Below are 20167 nucleotides of genomic sequence, written 5' to 3' on the forward strand. Positions count from 1 at the left end.
TTTTTTCTCACATAATTTCGCTAGAATCATATTGTCATTTTGAAAATCTTTGCTAATTGAGGCTAAAAATGGCACCTTGTTTTAATTTGTATTTCTTTGAATATTAATGAGGTTAAACATTTTTCACGTTTTAGTACTTATTTTTATTTCTTCTTTGGTAAATCCTCTGCTTGTATTCTTGGGCTAATTATTAGATAGAATATATTTTCAAATCTATATTTTTTCTCTTGTGATTACATTTTTAAGTTAAATCTTTTCCCAGTTAGCAGATAAATTTTTTCTTCTTACAGGTTTCTCCCCCAAACATTTAACTCTTTGATCTATTTGGAACTTACTTTTTAAAAAAAAATTTTTTTTAAACATTTATTTATTTTTGAGACAGAGAGAGACAGAGCATGAACAGGGGAGGGGCAGAGAGAGAGGGAGACACAGAATCTGAAACAGGCTCCAGGCTCTGAGCTGTCAACACAGAGCCCGACGCGGGGCTCGAACTCATGGACCGTAAGATCGTGACCTGAGCCGAAGTCGGATGCTTAACCGACCGAGCCACCCAGGCGCCCCTATTTAGAACTTACTTTGATGAATGGCATGAGATGGAGATCTAAATTAATTTTTCCCATTTAGTTGATCAGTTGACTCAGCATCATTCATTATACTGCTTTTTTTCCTCTTCACTGACTTACTTTTGCTGTGAACTTTATTGTAAAATTAATTTTTACCTATTGTTTTGGATTCCATTTTATGAAAGACAAAAATTGGGATACAAGATCTAACAGTGACATTTTTTTTCTTATGTATGACTTTATAGGAAAAGTCTTAAAAAGCTAGCTATACAGATGAAATCACTCTTAGACAGTTAATGACTTCCCTTTTCTGAAAAGTAATAAAATAACAAAAGTGTTTGAAAACGAACATCAGGTATAAACCTACTGCATACAAGATTTGTCATTTTTGTCTTTTATCTGCAATTGAAATTGACAAGATCTTGTTAATAGTTATACATGTTTGCATAAAACAGTTTACTCAATAGTTTTCCTGACTTTTTATCAAGCATCTTTGGCAAAACTCTGAGCCAGTCATTGGCTCATTAAGAAAGATTCATCAGTTTTAGAAATGATGAATATCTCTTGATTCTACATAATTTTTTATCAACAAGATGAATTCTCAATTACAACAATCTAAGGCAATCGATTAACGTACTTTCTTTGTTGCAAGCAGGAATCTTTATATCTAACCTTCTGCATGTAATTTCTCTGTGTTCTAGTCAGCAAGTGAATTCACATTAGCATGTGGTTTGACAACACAAATTTCATAAATAAGATCATTGTATGACAAAGAACATTTTCTAAAAGGAAAAACATTTTTAAAGAGGGTTTCAAGTCTTTTTTTTTTTTTTTTTTTTTTTTCCAGGTAATGAAATTCAGGTTGCTTTCAGCTGATAATTGATGGTTGGAAATAGTTTTAACAGTTTAGAATGGCTAGCTTTCCCATGCCTCTTTCTGTCTTAGATCCAAATCACAGTCAATCCCAACATTATACACTGCCCTCTGAAGTTTTTGCTTTATAGGGCTATAATTTAAGTTTCTTTAAATTTGACTTAAGTGCCAATATTTGGTTGGAGTTTTCAATGTTGATCTGTTAAGCCCTGCTGTCCTTTTGTTTTGAAAATAGCGGTCTAGAAAATAGTGGCAACATTACATAAGAACTAGAACCAAATTCGCAGTTAGGGTCTATGAAAATGTCCTTAAGGATAATGGAGGTATTTTGACATAAAAAGAAGAGCTTTTAGTAATGAAAATATTAGAATATAATAGCAGGAGTATCTCTTGTTTTAAATTATAAGAATTACGGTGTGCATTATAGATAATTGAGAAAATACAGAAATATATAGAGAAGGAAGTGAAAAGTTCATTGTAATTCAATCATCACTAGGTAGCCACTGTTATTTGTATTTTCTTCGGCCGTGTCTGTGTGTATATTTGTAACATATTGGAATTATTATGCATATTTCACTTAGCATTGTATACTGAACATTTTGTCATAGTATTAATTACCCAAAACATGAGTTTTGGTGATTACGTACTCCTCTCTCACTTGAATGTAGCCCAATCTATTCCCATGTAATTATACATTCAAAATTTAAAATAAATTATTGCTTTTATAAATAATGCAGTGGAAGAAATCTTTTCGCATAAATGTTTATGTAAATCCTTTACATGATCTAATTAATTGCCTATGAGTCAATCTAGAAAGTAGAATTGCTGGGCCAAAGGGTGTAAAGGCTTTTGTGATACTTGGTAGATTTGGCCAAATTGCTCTCCAGTTAGTCCCGCCAGCACTGACAAGAGGACCTCTTCCATTACACCCTTGTCAATCCCAAGTAATATAGTTTATTTATTTATTTTTATTTTTTAACTTTTTAAAATGTTTTTATTTTTGAGAGAGAGAGAAAGAGCGAGCACGAGTTGGGGAGGGGCAGAGAGAGAGGAAGACCCAGAATCCAAAGCAGGCTCCAGGCTCTGAACTGTCAGCACAGAGCCTGACACGGAGTTCGATCTCGCAAACTATGAGATCATGACATGAGCTGAAGTCGGAGGCTTAACCGACTGAGTCCCCCAGGCACCCCCCAAGTAATATAGTTAATAAACATACAGTGACCTCTTCCAGAGCCCAATTTTATATGTTTTTGCTTGCATTGCCATTAGTGAGGTTGAACAACTTTTCATGTGTTTATTGGTACTTGTATTTATTTAGGAAAAAGTCTCAAATCTTGTTCTTCAAATGTGACATTTATTTGTATTGCGCTTAGATCAAATTAACAAAATTATCTCCGTATTTCTATTTGCACTATTCCAGTTTGGAAAAATGCAAATATTTTGACAGTAATGTTCACATTAGCCTAAGAACACTGGCATTTCCTTCTGTCTCCTTTGGGGGTCTTTGTCTTCCTCTCATCCTTTCAGTGTTGTGGTTCCTTGGACCCCCAGTCAAGGTCCTATTCTCTTCTTATTCACTGCAGTTGTGATCTCAACCAGCTGCGTGGATTCTGCTTCCACTGCATTCTGATGCCCCCCCAGATATTATCTGGAGCTACAGACTATATATCCAATTGCCTTCCAGACATCTCCACATACATGTCCCACAGAAATCTGAAAATCAGCATGTCCCAAACTGAGCTCATCATCCTCACTCATCTCCCCCAAACCTGCTCCACCACTAGTGTCCTCTCCTCTGAGTGCATAGTGCCATTGCCTCCTCTCCCCCACCCCTGCCCCAAGTACCCAAGCTGGAGACAGCAGTCAGTTATCCTCGGTTCTCCCTGTCACATCCTATAATAAATAGGGTTTTTATCAAGAAGAGCAGAAGGAGGGAGGTTTTGTTCTTTCTCTTTCAGAATCTGCCCTGTGTTTTATCTCTGTTTAATCTCATTGCATCTTGCGATTACTGCATCTGCCAAGAAGCTTTGCAAATGTTTCAGATGCACTGCATGCTGCCAGCATTTTAGGGTCAAGCTTCCTTCTTAAATTTCAGTGTGATTGTCCCAAGACTAGCATGCACACACTGAAACAAGACACTTAGAAATCCTAGGTAACCAACAGAGGAAAAGGTAGAATAAACACTGCATCTCCAACTATCTAATTATGTCCTCTTTATAGACTGTTATTTAAAAAAGAAGTGTCTAGCTGGCCTAATCCTTAGATAAGGGAATAGAGAATATTAGGATAGGAATTATGTGTCTTGCAAATTTCTGGCCATGAGAAGAAAAGGGAGTGGAGGAAGGCCAGAGCATGTTTAAAATCCTTTTTTTAAAAATCTAATGAATGATTATTCCTATTGTAAATCTTCTTTAGAAGTGGCCATTTTTTTTATATTAAATGTAATTTATTGTCAAATTGGTTTCCATACAATACCCAGTGCTCATCCCAACAGGTGCCCTCCTCAATGTCCATCACCCACTTTCCCCTTTCCCCTTTCCCCCACCCCCCATCAACCCTCAGTCTGTTCTCAGTATTTAAGAGTCTCTTATGGTTTGCCTCCCTCCCTCTCTTTAACTCCCCCCACCTTCCCCTCCCCTGTGATTCTCTGTTAAGTTTCTCAGGATCCACATATGAGTGAAAACATATGGTATCTGTCTTTCTCTGCCTGACTTATTTTACTTAGCATAATACCCTCCAGTTCCATCCACGTTGCTACACATGGCCATATTTCATTCTTTCTCATTGCCAAGTAGTATTCCATTGTGTATATAAACCGCATCTTTATCGATTCGTCAGTTGATGGACATTTAGGCTCTTTCCATAATTTGGCTATTGTTGAAAGTGCTGCTGTAAACATTGGGGTACAAGTGTAGAAGTGGCCATTTTGATACCAGAGTGAAAATTTGAACCCCCAGGGTGTAGTGAGACACTCACTGCCATGGTGGCATTCTAGGCTGTCGGTGTTTGGTTGCTAGTACACCTGGGAGGCCGATGTCACAGGCTTTATGCTTGGGTACGTAGAGATCTATTTCCACATGAATGTGATTTTTCTTTGGCTGTGATTCTTTACTTTTTGTGGCTTTCAATCCTTTTCTCCCCCAGTATTTCTAAAATTAAAATATCTTAATTTTTTGAGTTATAAAAGATGGTAACTACAAAAAATATTTAGTGAGTACAAAAAAGTAGAAAGGAGAAAATAAAAATCATTGTAATTCCATTGATCAGAAATAAATATCATTAACACTGTATAGTTATGGCTCCTTCCAATCTTTCCTATATCTACAGGCATATATACATATATGTATATTTTTAAATAGGGTTATGTGATACCTGGTGTTTTTTTCCTAACCAGCTTGCTCACTGAATTTAGCACTATGGGAACCACTCTCTTTTGTACATCATCTGTTGCCAATAACAAATGTGTGTTTTAATGTTTACTGAATTGATTCATTCAGTACTAACTTGCCACAATTGCACTTACAGGGATATTTTATTATAGGAGCAATCCAAAAGAATATTTGAAATTGAGACTATCCTGGAGAATCGAGGGCATGTGGTGATCCTGTGTCCTCCTGTGGACCGTGATGGCTGCTGTTCCTTCTCCTCAGGGTGTGTGTGTGTGCGTGCGTGCGTGCGTGTGTGCGTGTGTGCGTGTGTGTGCGTGTGTGTGTGTAAGACTGTGTTTCAAGCCCCTTGATATTCCTGGAACACCTGGAACCCTACTACTTCCTCCCAAAGTGTCTGACCCCTCCTGCTGTCCCTTAGGTCAGTGACCTTCTGCTCTCTCTCTTTGAGTGAGTGTGCTCTTCTGCAATTCTAGGCTCCGAGTTTCTGAATGCCCCCATTAATCTCTTAGAAACTTTGGGGACCTTTTACCTCCATCCACTGCTGGGTCCCTGGAAATCATTTATGACTGTTGCTCCCCATCCCCCCCAACCCCCACACCAAATCATGCTTCTAAATGTTCGTAACTGTCTCTTCCACACATCTCCCTCAATTCTCAGGGCATCCATGACACAGCTTCTGCCAGGGTTTTAAGTTTTATAGTGTTTTGTGTACAATGCTTGTAGGGAGATTTTTCATTGTAGCTCTGGCTTCTGTATCAACTTTCCCCCCCACCTTGGAAGTACAGAAGATTGGTTCGTTTGCTCCTCCATGTACCAGATTATGTCCCTAACCTGGTTTTCTCCTTCCTGAAATGCTCTGGGAGGGAATAGGGTGCCATTTTGTGGTCCACATAAGGAACCACAACTCAACATGCACTGAATGCCGGCCATGTGCCAGGCCTATGTGTGGCTCTATGTTTGTGTTGCATTTAACCCTTAGTGCCGCTGAGTGGAGGGCCTTATTATCTCCATGCTGTATTTGCGGTACCTGAAGCTAATTTGCCCAAGATCATACTACTTGTAAGTATTTAGGGTCCAAAGCCAAGCCTTCTGAGCTCCAAAATGTTGGGACTTTTTCCACTGCCCTCAGAGGGTTTCCAACTCTTTTTGCTTTGTATAAAGTATTTTTGAAAATAGGGTTATTTTTCCAGTGCCTGAGACATGCAACTTTGCTCACGCATCTGTGACCCTAGGATGATTGTGCTTTCCCCAGAGTGGCCCTACTCACTACTGCTTCCTTCAAGGTGCATGAGCCCTCATAGCTCTTGCTGGGCTTTCCATGCACTGGCTTCTAAAACACCAGCCTCTCTTGCTTCTCTAGCCTCTCTCTGACTTGATTTTCCTAGTTGTCTTCATGTAGCTTCTCCCCTTAAATGGTGGTATCCCCAGGGATCTCTTCTCACTTTCTCTTTCTCCCTGGCTGTCATATTCATGGCATGGCTTCAGCCCAATTCCCAAGTTGCCTACTGGCCCTGTTGTGTAGGCCCTTCTGTTCGATTGCCTTCCAGGATCTCTGACCAGATGTCCTGAGGAGACTGCAACCTTAGCACGTTCTACATCTGAAGTTGCTTCCTCCCCAACTACCTCCTTTATGGGCCTTCTCCTATCATTACTTGCCTTTGCTCATGGTATCACCCTGTGCTGTCATTCATCGTATAAGCTGGAGACCTTAAAGACATTATTTTGTTCCATTCTTTCACATCTCATATTCAACTGATTTTCAAATCTTGTTAATGGATTCTGCCGCAGAAATATCTCCCCAGTCAACCCTTTTATTCCCCCTCTGCTGCTACCTTAGTTCCGCCCCTCCACTCTTGCCTGGATTGTGTGAATGGCCTTTTAACTACCACTGTCTTCTTAACACCCTGGACTGATTATGTCACTCTCTTCCTCAAGAAAACCTGCAGCTGTACTCTTCCCTGTAGGATAAAGTCCACGTTGCCAGGCATGGCAGAGCAGATTGTTATAATTGGGTGCCCATCTTTTCACCTGCAGCTTATCTCTGCTCACTAGTCTCACAGCCCCCTGGGCCCTGCCAGAGCTGCAGCCACGGGGAGTGCCCATATCCCTGAACATGGCTCCTCTTGTCGCCACCTGCCTGTCTTCCTCCCTGAAGTCTTTCCACCTGGCGGATTGCTCATTCCTCAGCCCCAGCTCAGATGTCACCTCTTGGATGCTGTTCCCCCCGTTAGATGTGTCTGGGTTCTCCTCCGTGTTCCCCTCCACATCTGTTAGTCCACGCCTCCTGGAATCTGATCACATGTTTGTCTTCTAGACTCAAATGGGAGCTCTTGGGGGCAGCAATGTGCTTAACACCTGGCACAGTGGCTTCTGTGCAGTAGGTGGTGAAGGAAAATGCCACTCTGTCCTGTCCAGAGCTCCTGTGATACTTGAAACTCCTCCAAGGGTCATGACCTTCTTTTACCCCTGGAGCAATTTTCTCCTACTCTGTCTGAGCCTTGTCTGTGTTACAGGGTGGCTATGGTTGTCTCACATTCCGCCCACAGGGCTGCACCTCCCCTTCCTTCAGAGTGTGTGATTTCTCTCCTCTCCAGTCCTCACCATCTGTAGGGTGCCTCTGCCCCGGCACTGTACCAGGAGGGACGAGCTGATTCCTCATTGCTTCCTCTGGCTGGCCGTGCAGTATTCATTAATCCCCCAGGCTGCTGTTTCCCAAAGTGAGGTTTCTCAAAGTGAAGTTACACATTAGGGTAACTCCTACTGCTTGTTTGAAACTAGTTCTTGGGCCATCCCCTAACACTACTAAGTGAGAATTTCTAGGCACAGGGCCCAGGAATCTGTGTTTCGATCAATTCCCTAAGTGATGCTGGTATACCCTAAAGCTGTGACTTATTCCAGAGCAATGTCCACCCCCAATCAGAAAGAAGACTAGTTCCGTCAGACATTTACCAGAGTGGGAGAGCGGAAGTAAGACTGGGCATACTGCAAAGCAAACCCCCTTCCTGGAGAGTCATAGTATAATTAGTACATTATGGGATAGAAGCATACCGAAAACACTGACAACAGCAAACAAACCAACAGACAAAAAAGCCCAATTTGCACAAAGGCAGCCTTTATTTTTCCTTCCTGCACATTAACGTTCCGACAGGTTTCCCTTAACGCATGTTGCCTTTACTGCCCCAGAGCATTTTATGTCTATGTGGATTTTTTTTTTAATTTTTTTTAACGTTTATTTATTTTTGAGACAGAGAGAGACAGAGCATGAACCGGGGAGGAGCAGAGAGAGAGGGAGACACAGAATCGGAAGCAGGCTCCAGGCTCTGGGCCATCAGCCCAGAGCCCGACGTGGGGCTCGAACTCACGGACCGTGAGATCGTGACCTGAGCTGAAGTCAGACGCTCAACCGACTGAGCCACCCAGGCGCCCCTGTCTATGTGGATTTTAAGTGAGATGTTGCCTGTCAGGTGCTTAGCAGTGCCTGCCATATCACGGGCGCTCAGCTCCTAGGGTTCCTGCCCCCTGCTTTATCCTCTGTGCTGCCTACAACCCCTTTTGCTTCCCTCAGTCATCTCTGACAGCTCATCTCCTCCCTGTCGCCCTGCAGGGGGGATCCTGTATGCTGCCACTGTGAAAAACTACTTGGGGACGGAGCCGATTATCTCCCGGGCTGTGGGTCGCGCTGAGGACTGGATTCGGACAGAGACCTTGCCATCCTGGCTTAACGGTGGGGAGACGGGGCAGGGTGCATGGGGGACAGAGCTGGCTGAGGCCGGGTGGCCCCAGGCTGTGTCTGGTATCTGAAGCCACTGGTCTCCCCAGCCCCAGCCTTTGTTGCAGCTGTGGCCTTGAGCCCAGCCGACTGGGGAGATGAAGACGGAGATGATGAGATCTACTTCTTCTTTACGGAGACTTCCCGAGCATTTGACTCGTATGAGCGCATTAAGGTCCCACGGGTGGCCCGTGTGTGTGCGGTAAGACCACCGTCCTGACTGTCTGTCATCTTCTCTGTCTGTCCTCTTGTCTTTTCCTTTCTGGGCCCCTGTTTTTGCATTTCTCCTCTGTCTCCTTTTTTCCCTCTGCCTTGACTCCTTTTCTGGGAGTTGGGGGGCATGGGGAAAGGGCTCTGGCTTTTCACCCCCATAATTACCATTGTGACACACTGTCCCCAGGAGGTGGACTAGTGGAGAGGTAAAGGCAGGAACTGCAAATAGAGAGTCCTGGGTTCAAGTGCTAGGTCCACCAGTTCCTGTCTCTGTGACTCTAGGCAGGTTCATTAGCATCTTTGAACCTCCTTTGTAAGGTAGAGTATTAATGACCTCTAGCTATAAGGGTTGTTTTGAGGACAAAATGAAGTAACTTATGTAAAGCATGTAGGACAGTATTTCAAAAGTGCACAATGAACTTAGTCACCATCATTGTTGTTGTGACCTTTTTCACCCTGTATCTCATTATCCCATGCAGTGCTCTGTATCGTCATCCTTGCATTTCTGTGCATCTGTCTTCCCATCTGTCTGTGTCTGCCCTGAAGACAGGGGAAACCTATATTGGTGTCCACAATGTTGGCCTTCTAAGGCCACACACAATGTGGCCTTCCCACAATGTTGGCCTTCTAAGAAGAACTTCCCATGTGCTTGTCACCCAGGGGGACCTTGGGGGCCGGAAGACCCTCCAGCACAGATGGACAACATTTCTGAAGGCTGACTTGCTATGTCCAGGGCCTGAGCATGGCCGGGCCTCCAGTGTCCTGCAGGACATGGCCATTCTTCGACCTGAGCATGGATCGGGGACCCTCATCTTTTATGGCATCTTTTCCTCCCAGTGGTGAGGAGGTCCTGGTGTGGAGGAGAGCTACAGGGTGGGAGAGACGTGGGGATGGGTAGGCTCTCCCTGGAGCCCTGTTCCTTCTGCCCTGGAGCAGGATGCATGGCTCCCTGGGTCATGGCCCCTGCATTTCTCCTGGGTCATCTCCTGGGATGAGTTGCTGATTCCTAGTTCCCTCTAGATATGTGGCTCCAACCTGTGCTCTTACAGGGAGGGGGCTGCCATCTCTGCTGTCTGTGCCTTTCTACCACAAGACATTCGGACAGTGCTGAATGGTCCCTTCAGAGAGTTGAAACATGACTGCAACAGGGGACTGCCTGTCATGGACAATGATGTACCCCAGCCCAGACCTGGAGAGGTGAGGGGGCTGAGGCATCTCTTCCCTTCACACCTGAATTGCTGCATGAGAGAAAGGGCCCAAGTAAGCATCACGGAGACTTCCTGGCCCCTGGGAAACTGTCACCCATCCTGTGTTTCCTCTAGTGCATCGCCAACAACATGAAACTCCAGCAGTTTGGCTCATCACTTTCCCTGCCTGACCGTGTGCTCACCTTCATCCGGGACCACCCACTCATGGACAGGCCAGTGTTTCCCGCCGATGGTCATCCCCTGCTCGTCACTACAGATACAGCCTATCTCAGAATTGTGGCCCACAGGGTGACCAGCCTCTCAGGGAAAGAGTACGATGTGCTCTACCTGGGGACAGGTACATTTCATAGTCAAGTGAGTTGCCCATCCAGTGCACACATGCCCCTGTCACAGAGAGGGTCCCATACATATAGGTGTCAGAGTCCCAGGCACAGGTATAGCTGTCATTGTGTCTTGCCCCTTGCCTGCTTCCTAGAGGATGGACACCTCCACCGAGCAGTGCAGATTGGAGCCCAGCTCAGCGTCCTGGAGGATCTGGCCTTATTCCCTGAGCCACAGCCAATTGAGAGCATGAAATTGTATCAAGTGAGTTGTAGATTTTGGGGAGTTTGCTGGGGGGACATCTGAGCCCAGATCCAGTTGGTTACCCTGAAGTCTGAGAGATCCAGCATGTTCTTCTTCCTCACTGCTTTTCTGTAGAACTGGCTCCTGGTGGGCTCCCATACTGAGGTGACACAAGTGAACACAACCAACTGTGGCCGTCTCCAGAGCTGCTCAGAGTGCATCCTGGCCCAAGACCCTGTGTGTGCCTGGAGCTTCCGGCTGGATGCGTGTGTGGCCCATGCTGGGGAGCATGGAGGGTGAGTGTCACTGCACTGGTCTCCTGCCTGCCATTTCAGGGTACTGGCCCATCCACATGTTTATGTCTGTTTCTCATCTGTTAATGCTGCCCTACGTGTGTGTGTGTGTGTGTGTGTGTGTGTGTGTGTGCTGTTTGTGTCACTTGTGTGTCCATCTGTCAGTCCCATACTGATTCATGTGTCTGTCCATCTGATGCTGCCTCATCAATGTCCTTGCCTCTTACGCTGACCTTGATCAACCTCCAGATTGCCACACACTTCTCAGTTTTCATTTTACAAGAGCTCTCAGAAGTGTTTTTACAGTTGACTCCTCCTTCTTTCCTTCCTCGTGCCTTCTATGACTCTGCATTCTCTTGGGCTTCCTCCCTCTCCTACCAGTCTGTGTCCCTTACTGATTCCTTTTCTATCCCACTTCTGAATGTTGATATTTCTCAGGGTTCAGTCCTTCTCTTTACACTTCTGCACACTCTCTAGGTGATTTCATTCCCATTATCTTCAACACCAACTGCTGGCACTGAGTGCCAGTGACAACTACAGATGAGCCTTTAGTTGAGCTATGGAATCCCCTATCTAACCACCTACTTGATCTTCCTTTTGGATGCTTCACAAGCAACTCAAGCTTAGCAAGTTTTAGCATGCACTGTTGTTTCTTCTTTCCTTCACATGCTCCTCCCATAGTTTTCCTCATCTTGAGAATGGGATCTCCATCCTTCCAATCTCTCCAGCCAGACTTGCCTGCACTGTATTATAGTTTGCACTCTAGCTCCACCTGTGATCTCCTCAGTTCACAGCCACTTCTCTCCATCTCTGCCACTATCACCCTAGTCCAAGCCATCATCACTTCTTGACTGGGTTATTCTAATAACCCCTTAATTGGTCTCCTTTTGACCATTGGGGGACCCTACCATCTATTTTCCCCTTAGCAGATAGTTTAAAATCACATGTCACATTGAAGCAAATCCCTGGCATCATATTCATAAAATATTTCAATATGTGTCTCTACCAGATAAGGACTCTCTTAGAAACATTTTATTATTGGGAATTTCAAACATTCAAAAACAGAATAACATAATGAATTCCCATCATCTGTTGCTCAGCTGCAACAACTATCAACTCTTTGGCCAATCTTGCTTCATCAATACCCTCACTCACTCCCAGTTATTTTACAGCAAATCTCAAATATCATGTCACTTTATCCATATATCTTGCAGAGTACGTCTTTAACACAGAAGGAATTAAAAAAAATAAGTGTATTATCATTATAGTACCATAAACTTAATGTCATGAAACATCCCATCAATGTTCCAATTTCCTCAAGTGGGTAGACTTAAAAATAGTTGCTTAAGTTAGGATTCAAATAATGTCCATCAATTGCAATTGGTTGAGGTGTTTCTTTTCTTTTTTAAAAAAATTTATTTATTTATTTTTGAGAGAGAGAACGCACATGTGGCAGGGGCAGAGAGAGAGAGAGGGAGACAGAGAATCCCAAGCAGGATCCATGCTGTCAGCACAGAGCCCGACTTGGGGATGGATCCCATGAACCATGAGATCATGACCTAGGCCAAAATCAAGAGTTGGGCGCTTAACCGACTGAATCACCCAAGCGCCCTGATTGATGTGTTTCATAAGACTTTAATTTTTTTTTAATGTTTATTTATACTTTTAGAGACAGACACAACACAAGTGGGGGAGGGGGAGAGAGAGAGGGAGACACAGAATCCAAAGCAGGCTCCAGGCTCTGTGTTGTCAGCACAGAGCCTGACGGGGGGCTTGAACTCACAAACCCTGAGATCATGACCTGAGCCGAAGTCAGAGGCTTAACTGACTGAGCCACCCAGGTGCCCCAAGACTTTCAATTTTTAAGTAAGATTCCCTTTAATGAAGCATTTTTAATTGATTGCTTAGAAAGTATTTTTTCAAAACTGACTTTGAGATTTCCTATGTTGAAGCCCAGTTAATCTGCAGTATATTTGTACATATTGCTGAACTGTAAGGTTACCAGTATTTTAGAATTAAAAGTACTTGTTTTGGGGATCTGTTTTTCATTAAGAACTTTGATCTGGTAGTTTCTCTTGGTAGAACTCTTAAATGTCTAAGACAAGGCCAGTGCTTCATTGTTTTAATATCCATTAAAATAAGAACTTCATTGTTCTTGGGTATACTGTGTACTTGAGCCTCAGGGTCCTCTTAAGATATAAATGTGTGTGGGGAGTGTGGGGTATGTGTATATGCTAATATATTTCTTGGTAATACAAGAAATTACCAAGTTGGTGCCTGTATGCACTCTATGCTCCAAACCTCAATTCCTACAAGCAAGAAAGACTATGAAGTTCCTGTAGCTATAGCCCACATATGGCCTTCCCATGTTCCCCACTCTCAGCCAGACCAAGTGACCTTGGTTTTACCCAGAAGGCTGTAATGTATTCATACCAGTCTTGGAGCTCATTTCAGATGCCTTAATTCATGTTGAAGGAGTTCACACTCAAATGGAGCCTATCTTTGGTTGAGGCTTTTGGTTGATCTCTACTGACAGCTTGATAGAGGTCTCCCTCTGGGGAGTGGTGAGGTTTTCGGAGTGAGCAGTCTATCCTGCTGTCCCTCTGTCAGACACAGTCCACCCACATCCTGGAAGTGCCAGGATTGTGTTGTTTGAAATATATCCATTAGAGGCTAATAGATATCAACAGTTGTTGGAGACAGAATGGTCCTACTTAGAGATGAACAGCTTTTATGAAACAAAAAGTCACATCACCAGCCCTCACAGAATTTTTAATGTTTATTTTTGAGAGGTGGGGGAGGGGCAGAGAGAGAGGGAGACACAGAATCCTAAGCGGACTCCAGGCTCTGAGTTGCCAGCAAGGAGCCCAATGTGGGCCTTGAACTCACAAGCCATGACCCTCACAGAATTTTGATTAACTTGTATAGAAAAGAAGTTTTCTCTCTAACAGAAAAAAAGTTAACTGTAGTTTTTATGGACTTCTTTTCCCCAGAGAAATCTTGTGGTTGTGGATACCCAGATAACATTTCTTAGAAGGTTCCCATGTATTTTTTAAAAGCACCCTGCAAACACTTTTCCAGCACACCTAGTGCAAATTTAATTCCCTGTGGTCTTCTGGAAATATCTGTAGAATTGGATATGGCAAGTGTCATGAGGAGTAAAAGGGGTATCGGGGGAAATTTTATTGATGAAGAGGATGTTGACTGATAGTTTCAGGAGTGATTTATGAGATGGTGGGAGCTGTAATCTCATTATGTTACTGAATGTTCGGTGGTACTGAGGAAGGTAGAAGGGGGTGTTGACACGGATTTACCAAGTATTCTCTTCTATACAGGTTGGTCCAAGACATAGAGTCAGCGGATGTCTCATCTTTGTGTCCCAAAGAGCCCGGAGGTCTGTATGGTTTAGAGAAATGTGGGTGGAGTGGGTGAAAACGGGCTAGAATGTTGTCCATTTTGGATCCGCTTTAAAAATTGGAAGATTGGGCAGCCGGTGACCCATGGCCCTACTTTTTATCTTTGTCTCCACGACCCCTTATATCTGATATCATGCCACATTTCTCTGCATTACATCCCAGCCGGTAGCATCACCACCTTTTGTGCCTTTGCTGTCTCTCTGCAGAACGCCCAGTAGTGTTTGAAGTTCCTGTGGCTACAGCTGCGCATGTGGTCTTGCCATGTTCCCCAAGTTCAGCATGGGCGTCCTGTGTGTGGCACCGGCCCAGTGGAGTGACTGCACTTACCCCCCGGCGGGATGGGCTGGAGGTGGTGGTAACCCCAGGAGCCATGGGTGCTTATGCCTGTGAATGTCAGGAGGGTGGTGCTGCCCGTGTGGTGGCTGCTTACAGCTTGGTATGGGGCAGCCAGCGGGGCCCCTCAAGTCAGGCCCACACAGTAGGGGCGGGACTGGCTGGCTTTGTTCTGGGGGTTCTTGCAGCATCCCTGACTCTCCTTCTGATTGGTCGGCGTCAGCAGCGACGGCGACAGAGGGAACTTCTGGCCAGAGACAAGGTGGGCTTGGACCTAGGGGCCCCACCATCTGGGACCACAAGCTACAGCCAGGACCCTCCCTCTCCTTCTCCTGAAGATGAGCGGCTGCCCCTGGCCCTGGCCAAGAGGAGCAGTGGCTTTGGTGGCTTCCCTCCCCCCTTCCTGCTTGATCCTTGCCCGAGCCCAGCCCACATTCGGCTCACCGGGGCTCCTCTAGCCACATGTGATGAAACATCCATCTAGGGAAAATGACCGCTAGTGCATTGGTAGCCCCTGGAGGGGAATGACCATTAAGATGCTGGGGGTAGTGGGCCTGGAAGACGGTCATGGCCTCTGGGTTCTCTTTTGGTCTTTGTGTAATCACTTAGACTTCGTGTCTGCCTACTCTGGGCCTGGCTGGGCTCTGGCCCAAGCCTGTGCTTGATTTCCTGATTGCCATGCGAGATCAGAGCTGCCCTCTCCAGCAAATCAGGACTTTTCCCATGCCTGCCCTCTGAACCGCTGCGACCCCTTCAGCCTTGGCCCCCCATCTTGGGCCCATTAGTTTGGGGATGGGGAACAGAACATAGCTATGACTTTGCCTTCTGGTGGGCCCTGGCCGGAAGGAAGGCCCCTAGAGGTGGTGTGGGGCTAGCGTGCATTGATCTTTTTGTTCATTCTCTTTAGTTTATTGGATTCTCTGTGGGGAGTGCATGATCCCCATGTCGCAACATGAAATCTCTGCCCTGAGATGTCCCCCAACCCAGTTTTCCTTCTTCTGTAAAAGAGTGTGTGTGTATACACAGGTGTTCGTTGGAGGCCTGGCCACATGTGCATGAATGACTGGGCCAATGCTCAGGTGTACTCATGAGGGGTCAGGAGGGGAAGGTGGGAATGGAGGCATTGCCTGCAGAACTTCAGACCCTGCAGGCAGTGAAGGAATGGCTTTCCTTTCTAAAAGGAAACAAGCCACCACCCCATCCCCATCACCTCCTACAACCCTTCTCTTGAGTAGAGAAAAACTCCCCAAGTGACCTTTTGGGTGGGAAGGACAGCGGTACATGTGACCCCATCTTTCTCTTTGTTTTTGCCTCCTGGCTGCCACCACTGCCACGCACAGCTGTTCTTTCTCTGGCTGGAGTACAGGCTGGACCGCCTTCTTTGGCTCCCATTTAAAAAACTTCACAACATTCTAAGTGTAAGGGACAACAAAAGGGGAATAGTCATAGGAAGTAGAAGTTGCAAAAAAATAGGTTTGTATCCGTGACTTTACTCAGGTTGACACCCTCGCCCTAAATCAGAAGTTCTCCACCTGGGGTCCATGGACTCCCTGAAATCATATGCAAAATGTTGTCTGTACCTGTGAGTCTGTGTTTTTATGGGGGTGGGGGGTTATGGCTTTCATCAGATTCTCAAGGCCTTAACAAAGTTAAAGGACCACGCCTCGAGGTCGCCACACATTGGCCAAGCTGAGGGGTGCCACACAGCGGCAGCTCTTCCTGCCCCACCATCCCTTCCCTGTGGCCCGCCCTGGACTTGCAGCTGCTGGATGCCCTCTTGTTTCTCCCATCCCTGGAAACTGGGCTCTGTGTGTATTTGAAGATACTGTCAACTCCTACCAAACATAAAGACCTCTTCCTGCTTCACAGCTCCCAGATGCTCTAGGCTTCTCCTGCTCAGTCCTGGTCTTGGCCTGTGTATGTGCCTCGTTCATCCCTGGTGGGGGACCCCCTTGAGCTCCAGTGAATGATCCAGCCCTTCTCAGTTGAAGTTTCAACTCTACTTACCTTGGCAGCAGCCTGTGAACTACTCAAAAGAGTCCCCTTGGGTTTGGGATTATCAGTGGCTTTGCCACTAATAAGTGTATGATTTTCAGCAAGTAATCTAATATAGGAACATTGGTTTACTCATCTGTAAAGTGGGGATAATAATACCTACCTCAGGGTTGCTGCAAGGATTAAATGGGGAAACATGTAAACAATAAAGCGCTATCTATTCCAGTAGATGTTGTTATTATAAAAGTTGACCTATCGTGCCGTAATCATATAGCTTAACCATATGATAACCATGACACATGCCATCATTTTAAGCTCCATTCTGTGGAAGAAGGATCATTGCCTTACACAGACATCTTGTCCTGGATCGTCTCAGGCCAGATCTTAGCTGCTGGTGTCCAGGTTTTGGGAGGCAGGACCTGTAGTTTTTATAATCAGATGTGCCTGAACTTAGTGACTTTATTAGTCCTATATGAGAATGGAAGAAGTCTTTGTGTTCTTGGGCTTATTCTCTTGAGATTATGGGTTTGTTCCATTTTTGGGGGAGGAGGAAAGGTGAGGAGATGTCAGAGGGGCCTGGGGTCTCTGTGAGGAGGTGGAGGGGACCAGATCACAGTAGCTTTGGGGCATTTGGTCCTTGGACAGTGGCTCTGGTTGAGGGGAACCAAGAGGAGAAATGTAGGAAAAAACGAAGACGAGGGAAATAGGCACGAAGGGAAAAGAGTCACCTCTTGGTGTAAAGTTCAAGCCCCAGGAATGAGTGATAGCACAGGAGTGTGGAGCCAACTCCCAAAGAAATAGTGTGAATAACTGCATGATCTTTTACCTGCGTGGGAAGGTAGAGAATCTGTCTGTGGATAAGAGGGCTCAAGAAAGATGCAGGGTTCCCTCAGGGAGAATTGTGAGGATTCTGGAAGCCAGAGACCTGCCTGGTTTCACACATTAAAGCAGCCATGGGGAGGGGGAGGGTTGGGCCTTGTGTTTGTGTTTACCTCCTGATTGCCCACTTTCTGGCCCTCACTCTTAAATTCCCCTCTGCTTTTGACTCTGTTCCCTGGTTCATAAATTGTGACTCTCATCTTGCCACCCCTACCCAGTGGTATGCTGCTACCCACATGGTCTCACTGAAAGCAGAGTCAGAGAAGGATGCTTGCTGTTGGCTCTCACAAGCCAAGTGAGCTCCAGGGCACCACTGGCCCTAACCCAGCAGCAGGCAGACTCACTTCCTTTTCCAGGGGCCCTCCTTGTCCCCAGCAGCCCCACAACTTCACTGGTGGCTCAGTGATGGCAGTAAAGGGATTCTTTTGGTATCTGCTAGGCCCTGATCCTTGTGGCTACTGTGTCCCTGTCAGAGGGGGGCAGTCATGGCTACAACTGATGTTTCTTGGTCGACTGCACACAGACTGTGTCTCAAGGGTGTGGGGTAAGACTGGCCTTTTTGGGGCACCTGGGTGGCTTAAGCTTCTGACTCTTGGTTTCGGCTCAGGTTGTGATCTCATGGTTCGTGAGCTCGAGCTCTGCATCAGGCTCTGTGCTGACAGTGGGAGGCTGCTTGAGATTGTCTCTCCTCTCTCTGCCCTTCCTGCAAGCTCTGTCTCTCTCTTCTTACAAAATAAAGAAACTTAAAAAAGGCATATATATATATATAAAGACTGGCCTTTTTGGTGTAACAAAGGCAAGGTTGGGATTTTTAAAAATCATCTTCACCAACTGAAGGAGAAACTAGCAATAAAAATAAGAAATAGTTCCACAGTTTTTACATGCAGACCCCTGGGGTGCCTGGGTGGCTCTGTTGATTAAGTGACCAACTTTGGCTCAGGTCATAATCTTGCGGTTTGTGAGTTTGAGCCCCGCGTTTAGCTCTGTGCTGTTAGCACAGAGATCCTCTTATCTCCCTCTCTTTCTGCCCTTCCCCCGCTTGTGCTCTCTCTTGCAAAAATAAATAAACGTTAAACAAAAGATTAATAAAAATAAAAAGTAATAAATGCAGACCCCTGGTGGGGTCTAGGGAGAGGCCTCTGTGTGACATGGCAATTTGTGTGGCCAGTAGATAGCAGATGTGGTTCCAGAGAGGTCCATCTGGATTGATGTAAAACACCAGGTCCTGGTTGAGGTAGGGAAGGGCAAGCAACAGAATGATCTAGCTCCCCTGGGATGTTAGATGAAGCCAGGTATGGTTGGAAGGGTACAGGTAAGAGATCAGTTTCAGGGAGCTGCTCCAGGCTGTGTGGAGAAATTAGCACAAGCCAGGAACTCTCTGCCCCTCTCTTTTTCAAAGACTCGCAGCCATGGGACTAGTTTTCCCTAGGCCTAATGGGCCTGGGGTTTAGGTGAATCCCAGGCCTGCCCACTGGGGGGTGTGATACTCCTCATTTACGTCACAGTTGGCAGCCCTCTCGTGAACTCCAAGGCTTGGCAGACCACAAGCTAAGCGCTTTCACCACCTGCAGTTGGAGCCCTGGAGCAGGAGATATCAGCAACTGGTACTGGACTCAAAGACCCATGTCCCACCCTCAAGTTCACGCAAGGACTTGGAGTTGAGGCTGGGAATAAAATCCTCTTAGGACTGGGTTCACCCCAGGAGTTCTCTGAGGGTTAAGTATTGAAGAGGAGGCTGGTTAGACCTTTCTGGTAGTGGCTGAGGTAGAGAACTCATGGGGAAAGTCCAGGCCTCAGGCCTTGGTGGACATACTTTGTATCTGTCAGCTCAGGGGTTCTGGTCAGTCCCACATGCATTCGTTCACTGAAATTCTCCCCTGCAAGCCCAAGAATGCAAAGACTTGGCACCCATTCCCAAGACTCCCCTTTTAAGACACATGTAATTGTGCATGATAGGTAAGCTCCTGTTCCTTCCTCTAGAAGAAGTGAGGAGGCAGAAGTGGCCCTTCCCTGAGGTGAGGATGGGGATGGCTGTTTTATTCTTTTAGTGATGTAGACCTGTACCCTGCTTCCATGCAGCTTCTCCAGGAGTGACACAAGCTCTGGAGGGATCTAATGTATGAATGTTGGAGACAGTCTTGGCCTTGAGGTTATGGGGAAGTGTCCCCATGTTTGGTGTAGAAGTTTTGTCTCTGTCAGCTCAGATTATGAGCTGCTCATCACTGAGCATAGTAACTGGAGACTCCTGCCTTTTGCTGGGAGCCACACTGAGTTCCCTGAATTCATGCTCAATTCTCGAGAGAAGGATGGCCACCCTCAAGATGGCTGAGATAGAGTATTTTCCCCCAGAAGTGACAGAGAGCTGAGGACCAGTTAATTTGCTGTGTAGAAATAAAGTAATATTTTTCTCACCTGTGAGTTTATGGAGAAAAATTCATGCCTGTTGTAATGAATAGCAGCATTTTTAACCCTGGCTGAGTCCAGAGTGCCTGCATTATGAACTGGCCTAGAGAGTGAGAGAGCAGAATGGACTGTGGACAGGGTAGAGCTGAGTGAACACTACGTGTCTGAAGTGAAGAAAGAGGGCCTTCCTCATCCTTTTGTAGGAGACAGTCCCCCTCAGATAGCCTCTCCTCATACATATCCACAAAATCAATCTTTTATCAGACTCA

The 20167-nt window shown here is 45.6% G+C and overlaps 1 protein-coding gene across 4 annotated transcripts in view; it reads left to right on the forward strand.

The window, feature by feature from the left end:
* The window catches only part of SEMA4F (ssemaphorin 4F), a 28595-nt gene extending 10375 nt beyond the window's left edge, over positions 1-18220 (forward strand). For 2 of the 4 annotated variants that reach the window (XM_049651787.1, XM_049651788.1), the window contains 9 exons: positions 8430-8549; positions 8645-8796; positions 9468-9646; positions 9857-10004; positions 10130-10352; positions 10491-10600; positions 10715-10875; positions 14208-14266; positions 14495-18209. In XM_049651787.1, coding sequence (XP_049507744.1) covers positions 8430-8549; positions 8645-8796; positions 9468-9646; positions 9857-10004; positions 10130-10352; positions 10491-10600; positions 10715-10875; positions 14208-14266; positions 14495-15105 — 1763 coding nt within the window. In that variant the 3' untranslated portion in view covers positions 15106-18209. Of the gene's footprint in view, positions 1-8429; positions 8550-8644; positions 8797-9467; positions 9647-9856; positions 10005-10129; positions 10601-10714; positions 10876-14207; positions 14267-14494 lie in introns of all 4 variants that reach the window. The other 2 variants (XM_049651785.1, XM_049651786.1) reach the window with 1 other exon arrangement.
* The last annotated feature ends 1947 nt before the right edge of the window (positions 18221-20167 follow it).

The sequence above is a fragment of the Panthera uncia genome, assembly GCF_023721935.1.
Source record: "Panthera uncia isolate 11264 chromosome A3 unlocalized genomic scaffold, Puncia_PCG_1.0 HiC_scaffold_11, whole genome shotgun sequence".
In the NCBI taxonomy this organism is placed as follows: domain Eukaryota; kingdom Metazoa; phylum Chordata; class Mammalia; order Carnivora; family Felidae; genus Panthera; species Panthera uncia.